The 10,384-nt window shown below is 42.7% G+C and overlaps 1 protein-coding gene across 2 annotated transcripts in view; it reads right to left on the reverse strand.

Moving 5' to 3' along the window:
• The window catches only part of LOC126234357 (dehydrogenase/reductase SDR family member 11-like), a 78,697-nt gene extending 68,553 nt beyond the window's left edge, over positions 1 to 10,144 (reverse strand). For both annotated transcript variants that reach the window (XM_049943044.1, XM_049943043.1), the window contains exon 1: positions 10,011 to 10,144. In XM_049943044.1, coding sequence (XP_049799001.1) covers positions 10,011 to 10,142 — 132 coding nt within the window. In that variant the 5' untranslated portion in view covers positions 10,143 to 10,144. The remainder of the gene's footprint in view (positions 1 to 10,010) is intronic.
• Between the last annotated feature and the right edge of the window lie 240 nt (positions 10,145 to 10,384).

Genomic DNA, 10,384 nt, shown 5'->3' on the forward strand with positions numbered 1-10,384 from the left:
GAAAGGAACTAGATTTGAGACTGTTGAAGCAGTAAAAGAAAAAGCGACGGAAGTAATGTATGGACTTACCGAAAATGATCTGCAGCATTGCTACGAACAGTGGCAAATTCGTATGGAGCGGTGTAGAGACAGAGGAGGAGAGTACATTGAAGGAGATAACATGAAATTGTAAATAAATGTTTTTTCCAGCATCAGTCTGGTTTTTTTCTAGCCGCACATCGTATTTAGTTAGTGTATTTCCGTGAAAGATCAGTACCAACTTTAATCATTTTATCCATAAATAATTCCATATCAAAAATGTTGTGTATGTGTTAGTTGTCGTTGCCATTCTCGACAGTGGCTTGCACAGAACAGAGGATAGTGTAAATGTGACAAACAATGTTTTTTGGTCGGCACTTCAGTCTACTCACTGACTGTAGAATCACATGAAAGAATGCACATTAGACCACAGTAAACAATTTCCACTATTTTCTACTGTTTTTGTTGTTGCTAGGCATGAGCTTGTGTTTTGTGAGATGTTTGTAAATGTTTCGAACTGTACATGTTTACGTGCTATTTTGAATATGCTGTTAATTCTTCAGTTATAGAATTTTATAGTAAGTGCAGTTCTATACATTTTAACATTATTTATATAATGTGTGAACGGCTGAGCCATACTCTGTCGGTAGTGCACCACTTAGGCCTTTTACCATGCAACATTTGAAATTTGCAGATCAATTTTGTATAATTAGTGCCTTAAAAACTTACCTGTCATGAAAATGGAAATTAGTGTTAGTTTCTTATAGCTACAGTTTCAAAGTTTGTTGAACGTAAAACCGTTTTTGCTGATGTTTCTGCTTAGTTCGATTTCACTTATTATTGGTGTGTAATAATTTAACACATAGACGACTAAATACAGTATTGAAAATATTTTCTCGCTTGCAACACTTTAAAATTTATTCCTAGGTACACGATCGTATTAGTAATTTTGATATTTTCAGAAAAAGACTGAACACAGGATTGTGAAGGCCATTGTTTAAAAATGCATTGTTGTTGTTGTTGTGGTCTTCAGTCCCGAGACTGGTTTGATGCAGCTCTCCATGCTACTCTATCCTGTGCAAGCTTCTTCATCTCCCAGTACTTACTGCAACCTACATCCTTCTGAATCTGTTTAGAGTATTCATCTCTTGGTCTCCCTCTACGATTTGTACCCTCTACGCTGCCCTCCAATACTATATTGGTGATCCCTTGATGCCTCAGAACATGTCCTACCAACCGATCCATTCTTCTAGTAAAGTTGTGCCACAAGCTCCTCTTCTCCCCAACTCTATTCAATTCCTCCTCATTAGTTATGTGATCTACCCATCTAATCTTCAGCATTCTTCTGTAGCACCACATTTCGAAAGCTTCTATTCTCTTCTTGTCTAAACTATTTATCGTCCATGTTTCACTTCCATACATGGCTACACTCCATACAAATACTTTCAGAAACGACTTCCTGACACTTAAATCTGTACTCGATGTTAACAAATTTCTCTTCTTCAGAAACGCTTTCCTTGCCATTGCCAGTCTACATTTTATATCCTCTCTACTTCGACCATCATCAGTTATTTTTCTCCCCAAATAGCAAAACTCCTTTACTACTTTAAGTGTCTCATTTCCTAATCTAATTCCCGCAGCATCACCCGACGTAATTTGACTACATTCCATTATCCTCGTTTTGCTTTTGTTGATGTTCATCTTATATCCTCCTTTCAAGACACTGTCCGTTCCGTTCAACTGCTCTTCCAGGTCCTTTGCTGTCTCTGACAGAATTACAATGTCATCGGTGAACCTCAAGGTTTTTATTTCTTCTCCATGGATTTTAATACCTACTCCGAATTTTTCTTTTGTTTCCTTCGCTGCTTGCTCAATATACAGATTGAATAACATCGGGGAGAGGCTACAACCCTGTCTCACTCCCTTCCCAACCACTGCTTCCCTTTCACGCCCCTCAACTCTTATAACTGCCATTTGGTTTCTATACAAATTGTAAATAGCCTTTCGCTCCCTGTATTTTACCCCTGCCACCTTCAGAATTCGAAAGAGAGTATTCCAGTCAACATTGTCAAAAGCTTTCTCTAAGTCTACAAATGCTAGAAACGTAGGTTTGCCTTTCCGTAATCTAGCTTTGTAATATTAGTAATTTTCGCCTCACAGACATTAATAAACGCTCAATAGTAAACGCCCTATGGCCTAAAGTTATCGAACAATTGTAAAGTAAAAGAAATGAACCATCGCATAGCAGCGACAGAGTCTATTACTTTTTATCTTTGCCGTTCTTGCACGCTGCCTGTAAATCTCTATGTACATGTATCGATTAATGGTATAAAAAAGAATTCTGTTGTTTCAAGACAAATAAGGCTTTTGGCGCCTCACCTTTTACTGTTTGTATTCTATGAAAGGCGGACGCGGACTCGCTGCGTTCCGCAACTGTATTTTTGCTGTATGTGAAAATATTGAGTGAATATGCAAAATGTTATTTTTTTTTTAATCAGAAAACATGTAGTTCTTGTAACTGATTACGAACAGACAGTATAAAGAGAACATTTTGACTGTTTTGTTAAAGTATATAACCACAATGGTCATCTATTGTAATTTAATATGAAAAGGTACGTAGCATTAAAAAAAAGGTGTGTTAGAGATAAGTGTGCTTATTTTAGTAAATTAACCTTGATGATTTCCATCTCCTAATTTACTTGAATTATAATTATTTTGTGTTACTTCATCACCAGAAATTACGATCACGCTGATGGGCCGAACGCAGCACGAGGCAGAAGGAACATTGTTTTCCTATTATTTCTGAACCAACTTTTTTGTGTAGTGTTGCATTTCTATTAAAGTCTATAAATCTTCTGGTCCCTTAGTGTTGATCCGGGTATGACTACATCGCGACTATAAAAATGCATAGAAATGATAATGTTTCTTCCAAACGATCTCAAATATATATATCAATATGCTGCTCTTATTCAGGTATTTAATGCTCAACGTATGTTATTATAATAGTGTAATCAATCCCTGATTCTGTTGCCAAGTTGCCCACCAAAATATTCACTTTTTTGACATTTTTCAAAAAAAATATAAAATAACAATTATTTTTCTTTTCGTCCCCCAAGAGCAACGCTACAGCTTCTAAGATAAGTCGTAGGGTCAGTATTGCCTCACGTGTTCCAATATTTCTACGGAATCCAAACTGATCTTCTCCTAGGTCGGCTTCTACTAGTTTTTCCATTCGTCTGTAAAGAATTCGCGTTATTATTTTGCAGCCGTGACTTATTAAACTGATAGTTCGGTAATTTTCACATCTGTCAACACCTGCTTTCTTCGAGATTGGAATTATTATATTCTTCTTGAAGTCTGAGGGTATTTCGCGTGTCTCATACATCTTGCTCACCAAATGGTAGAGTTTTGTCAGGACTGGCTCTCCCAAGGCCGTCAGTAGTTCTAATGGAATGTTGTCTACTCCCGGGGCCTTGTTTCGACTTAGGTCTTTCAGTGTTCTGTCAAACTCTTCACACAGTATCATATCTCCCATTTCATCTTCATCTACATCCTCTTCCATTTCCATAATATTGTCCTCAAGTACATCGCCCTTGTATAGACCCTCTATATACTCCTTCCACCGTTCTGCTTTCCCTTCTTTGCTTAGAACTGGGTTTCCATCTGTGCTCTTAATATTGATACAAGTGGTTCTCTTTTCTCCAAAGGTCTCTTTAATTTTCCTGTAGGCAGTATCTATCTTACCCCTAGTGAGATAAGCCTCTACATCCTTACATTTATCCTCTAGCCATCCCTGATAGCAATTTTGCACTTCCTGTCGATCTCATTTTTGAAACGTTTGTATTCCTTTTTGCCTGCTTCATTTACTGCATTTTTATATTTTCTTCTTTCATCAATTAAATTCAATATTTCTTCTGTTACCCAAGGATTTCTACTAGCCCTCGTCTTTTTACCTACTTGATCCTCTGCTGCGTTCACTAATTCATCCCTGAAAGCTACCCGTTCTTCTTCTACTGTATTTCTTTCCCCCATTCCTGCCATTTGTTCCCTTACGCTCTCCCTGAAACTTTGTACAACCTCTGGTTTAGTCAGTTTATCCAGGTCCCATCTCCTTAAATTCCCACCTTTTTGCAGTTTCTTCAGTTTTAATCTACAGTTCATAACCAATAGATTGTGGTCAGAGTCCACATCTGCCCCTGGAAATGTCTTACAATTTAAAACCTGGTTCCTAAATTCTGTCTTACCATTATATAATCTATCTGAAATCTGTCAGTATCTCCAGGCTTCTTCCATGTATACAACCTTCTTTTATGGTTCTTGAACCAAGTGTTAGCTATGATTAAGTTGTGCTCTGGGCAAAATTCTACCAGGCGGCTTCCTCTTTCATTTCTTAGCCCCAATTCATATTCACCTACTACGTTTCCTTCTCTCCCTTTTCCTACTACTGAATTCCAGTCACCCATGACTATTAAATTTTCGGCTCCCATCACCATCTGAATAATTTCTTTTATTTAATCATACATTTCTTCAATTTCTTCGTCATCTGCAGAGCTAGTTGGCATATAAACTTGTACTACTGTAGTAGGCGTGGGCTTCATGTCTATCTTGGCCACAATAATGCGTTCCCTATGCTGTTGGTAGTAGCTTACCCGCATTCCTATTTTTTTATTCATTATTAAACCTACTCCTGCATTACCCCTATTTGACTTTGTATTTATAAACCTGTATTCGCCTGACCAAATGTCTTGTTCCTCCTACCACCGAACTTCACTAATTCCCACCATACCTAACTTTAACCTATACATTTCCCTTTTTAAATTTTCTAACCTACCTGCCCCATTAAGGGATCTGACATTCCACGCTCCGATCCGTAGAACGCCATTTTTCTTTCTCCTGATAACGACGTCCTCCTGAGTAGTCCCCGCCCGGAGATCAGAATGGGGGACTATTTTACCTCCTGAATATTTTACCCAAGAGGACGCCATCATCATTAACCATACAGTAAAGCTGCATGCCCTCGGGAAAAATAACGGCTGTAGTTTGCCCTTGCTTTCAACCGTTCGCAGTACCAGCACAGCGAGGCTGTTTTGGTTTGTGTTACAAGGCCAGATCAGTCAATCATCCAGACTGTTGCCCCTACAACTACTGAAAAGGCTGCTGCCCCTCTTCAGGAACCACACGTTTGTCTGACCTCTCAACAGATACCCCTCCGTTGTGGTTGCACCTACGGTACGGCTATCTGTATCGCTGAGGCACGCAAGCCTCCCCACCAACGGCAATGTCCATGGTTCATGGGGGGAGGGGGGGGGGGGGGAAATGCATTAAGAAAATATATTACATTTAAATATTTAAATCAGGGACGAAAGTCTGAAATCTGTTCCATGGTTCAAAACTCTCCCCTATATGTTTCCCCATTTTGATTCGGTGCTATTAGGATAGAATAATCCTGTTCCCGGAAACCGACTATGCGATCAGACGGTCAAATGGTTTAACAGATCGGAAATTGCGGGACGTTACAAATTTCATGGCAATCGGACGAGTAATATGTGTTCATTGCAACAGGTACCACTGCAGTTATTCAGTTGAATCGTGCGCTTAAATCACCTTACGCACAGCTCCCTGCACGCATAGGGAACTACACTCCTGGAAATGGAAAAAAGAACACATTGACACCGGTGTGTCAGACCCACCATACTTGCTCCGGACACTGCGAGAGGGCTGTACAAGCAATGATCACACGCACGGCACAGCGGACACACCAGGAACCGCGGTGTTGGCCGTCGAATGGCGCTAGCTGCGCAGCATTTGTGCACCGCCGCCGTCGGTGTCAGCCAGTTTGCCGTGGCATACGGAGCTCCATCGCAGTCTTTAACACTGGTAGCATGCCGCGACAGCGTGGACGTGAACCGTATGTGCAGTTGACGGACTTTGAGCGAGGGCGTATAGTGGACATGCGGGAGGCCGGGTGGACGTACCGCCGAATTGCTCAACACGTGGGGCGTGAGGTCTCCACAGTACATCGATGTTGTCGCCAGTGGTCGGCGGAAGGTGCACATGCCCGTCGACCTGGGACCGGACCGCAGCGACGCACGGATGCACGCCAAGACCGTAGGACCCTACGCAGTGCCGTAGGGGACCGCACCGCCACTTCCCAGCAAATTAGGGACACTGTTGCTCCTGGGGTATCGGCGAGGACCATTCGCAACCGTCTCCATGAAGCAGGGCTACGGTCCCGCACACCGTTAGGCCGTCTTCCGCTCACGCCCCAACATCGTGCAGCCCGCCTCCAGTGGTGTCGCGACAGGCGTGAATGGAGGGACGAATGGAGACGTGTCGTCTTCAGCGATGAGAGTCGCTTCTGCCTTGGTGCCAATGATGGTCGTATGCGTGTTTGGCGCCGTGCAGGTGAGCGCCACAATCAGGACTGCATACGACCGAGGCACACAGGGCCAACACCCGGCATCATGGTGTGGGGAGCGATCTCCTACACTGGCCGTACACCACTGGTGATCGTCGAGGGGACACTGAATAGTGCACGGTACATCCAAACCGTCATCGAACCCATCGTTCTACCATTCCTAGACCGGCAAGGGAACTTGCTGTTCCAACAGGACAATGCACGTCCGCATGTATCCCGTGCCACCCAACGTGCTCTAGAAGGTGTAAGTCAACTACCCTGGCCAGCAAGATCTCCGGATCTGTCCCCCATTGAGCATGTTTGGGACTGGATGAAGCGTCGTCTCACGCGGTCTGCACGTCCAGCACGAACGCTGGTCCAACTGAGGCGCCAGGTGGAAATGGCATGGCAAGCCGTTCCACAGGACTACATCCAGCATCTCTACGATCGTCTCCATGGGAGAACAGCAGCCTGCATTGCTGCGAAAGGTGGATATACACTGTACTAGTGCCGACATTGTGCATGCTCTGTTGCCTGTGTCTATGTGCCTGTGGTTCTGTCAGTGTGATCATGTGATGTATCTGACCCCAGGAATGTGTCAATAAAGTTTCCCCTTCCTGGGACAATGAATTCACGGTGTTCTTATTTCAATTTCCAGGAGTGTATATTTAACAGTTCTTTTGAAATGGTAAAAGCCACTCTAAATAAACGAAGAATATTATATCATGTACAGAAAGCTTATGGTCCCTGCTTTGTCTCTCTGACTCTAACATAGCTCATCCCACAAAGCCCGTAAGTCAGTTTCTTTCATCTACTTCGCATTACGTATTTTTAAATTACCTACATATTTAAAATAAATAAGTTTGCTACTAATAACTACCACTCATGTATCACACTTTGATCCTCAGACTGCTCAAAATTTATGATCCTTCATACTTAGATTGACTAATTACCCTGAATATTCCATTACTGTCGCAACTCTTTTCTGTTATCACTTTCAAACTATTTATTCTTCTTGTCGGCATTTTTGGACCGCGTCCCAACCGCCACTATCGACCACTGGCCAGCGAATGACTCACTCCAACGTCTCACAAGCACGCACTCTCTGCCTGGGATTTCCCAGCTGTTGGTACACAACTGCAACAACCGGAACCTTCAACAATACAGAGCGTTGATATCGCAGCCACAGGAAATGACCCGCTAATAGCTATCTTTAGTAAGCGTATCGACAACGGCATCCTTGGACATCGCACGACTATGTACATAAGACGTCGAATAAAGTCACTCTCCGTAGAACAAAGGCTTGCTTCTCTGCCAGTCGTACCCCACCTTCTCTGCTGGAAAAAAAACCTGCACAGTAATGGAATGTATAATATACGTAGTGACTTCTACTGTTGCTGACGTGAACTGCAATGAGAGAACAGGAAAATTCTAGTACTTGAGGTAGCCATTCAAGACGTTTTAAATCAACTTATCAAGTTGGCCTAATTCGTTTAAGTAGGAAAATGCATGGCGAGAAGAATAAATGTAAAGAACGTGTAAATGTAATTTCATGTAACTGATCTCAGAAAAGTGAACAAGTAACAGCGTCAGTGAGAATACATAGCGAAACGGTAAGGAAACTTATCAAAATATTATCCAATATAAATCGCAAGACACTAACAAAGAATCAGTAATAGGGAGTTTGTCTAAACTGACTATATCACTATTCGCATGAATTAATGGCAAGTGGAATCTGTTCCGAGCCTCGAAACATACTCGCCTCACAAAAACACAAATAGCTGATAGCTACAAGTCAGACGCTAGTCCAACACGTGAAAGTTATAGCAGTTTCGTAGCGCGAATAAACAAAAAATCAAGTATGAATCACAGGTGTGTTGTGAATCATTGCATTTATGCATTTACTTGACACAGTCAAGCTACATGTCACCTTCTTTACATTCATTCTCCTCGCCATACATTTTCCTACTTGAACGAATTAGGGCAACTTGAAAAGTTGATCTAAAACTTCTGGAATGGCTACCTCAATCTCTCATTGCAGTTCACGTCAGCAACACTAGAAGTCACTACGTATATTATACATTCCATTACTGTGCAGGTTTTTTTTTTTTTTTCAGCAGAGAAGGTGGGGTACGACTGGCAGAGAAGCAAGCCTTTGTTCTACGGAGAGCGCTTTTATTCGACGTCTTATGTTTCGTGTAAGACAGAAACAAACTGGGCGCACATTCCCATTGGATTGCAAACGGCTAGAATCCACGTTGATTGAACACTGTCATGCCTGGTGGTTTGATACGATTGCTCATATTCACATGAACTCAGTTTTGGATTACTAGGACAAATGTAAAGATTTAGAAACATTTTTCACTACGGGAAAAGTAGATACCACCCACATGAAAACTAAACAGGCTTTCGGAGAAGCAGCTGCAAACCAGTCCTAAAGGAAGAAGGGAAATCTGAAAGGAGGGACATGAAGTGGAAGGTAATGTTATAGAAATCGAGGCGGATATAATACTGGGGGAAGAATTTAACAGAGCTCTGAAAGACCTAAGTCGAAATAAGGCCCCCGGGTGTAGACAACATTCCATCAGAACTACTGACAGACTTGGGAGAGCCAGTCACGTCAAAACTCTTCCATCTTGTGTGCCAGATATATGAGACAAGTGAAATGCCCACAAAGTTCAAGAAGAATGTAGTAATTCCAAGTCCAAAGAAAGCAGGTGCTGATAGGTGTGAATATTACCGAGCTATCACTTTTATAATTCAATCTGTACGTGCATCAAGCAGCAAAGGAAGCAAAAGAACAATTTGGAGTATTAATTAAAGTCCAGGGAGAAGAAATAAAAACTTTGAGGTTTGCCAATTACATTGTAATTCTGTCAGAGACAGCAAAGAACTTGGAAGAGCTGTTGAATGGAATGGACAGGATCTTAAAAGGAGGATATACGAGTAAAATGAACATCAATAAAAGCAAAACAAGGATAATGAAATGTAGTCGAATCAAATCAGGTGATGTTGAGCGAATTAGATTAGGAAATGAGACACTCAATGTAGTATACGATTTATGCCATTTGGTTAGTAAAATAACGGATAATCTCTGAAGTAGAAAGGACATAAACCTTGGGTTGGCAATGGCAAGAAAAGCGTTTCTGGAGAAGAAGAGAAAATAGTAACATCGAATACAGATTTAAGTAAGGAAGCGAAACATGCGCGATAAACAGTTCAGACAAAAAGAGAATACAAGCTTTTGAAATGAAGTGCTAGAGAATAATGCTGAAGATTATATGGGTAGATCACATAACTAATGAGGAGGTACTGGATAGAATTGGGGAGAAAGGAAATTTATGGCATAACCTGCCTAGAAGACGGGCTCGGTTCATAGGACACATTCAGGTACATCATGGTATCGCCACTTTAGCATTGGAGGGAAGAGGGTGTGTATGTGGGAGGAGGGGACGAAATCGTAGAGGGAGACAAAGATATAAGTCCAGGCTTGGTGCCTATAATCTGCACTAGAGAAGCTGCCGGAGTGGCATGACCATCTTTAGGGCCCACCCCCTTCTTTCTCTACAGCTGGAACTGGGTAGCCCACACCCACTTGGACCCTGTCGGCGCGCCGGGCGACGCCCACAACAGTGACGCCGTGTCGGAGCAGGGCGCGCACCACGGCGGCGCCGATGCCAGCACTGGCGCCAGTAACCACCGCCACCCGGCCCTGCCAGCGATCCATCAGTCAGGTCTCTGGTCACTGCTCGTCGTCTGGCATCGAGGCGCAGCGCGCCGCTCTTATATACGGCGCTGCGCCATCTGTGGAGGTTAGGTGGGAGGTTCTGTTATAGCCTGCGGGACATACAGCTTGCGACAACTGGCACGTAGAGCGCGTGACGTCACGAAGATGGTCCGCGAGAAGGCGAGTTCTACGTGAATTCCCGCTATAATTTCGGCAATTCCGCCGCTTGCGGTCGAGTCCTG

This window comes from Schistocerca nitens, chromosome 2, assembly GCF_023898315.1.
Source record: "Schistocerca nitens isolate TAMUIC-IGC-003100 chromosome 2, iqSchNite1.1, whole genome shotgun sequence".
NCBI classification, from domain to species: domain Eukaryota; kingdom Metazoa; phylum Arthropoda; class Insecta; order Orthoptera; family Acrididae; genus Schistocerca; species Schistocerca nitens.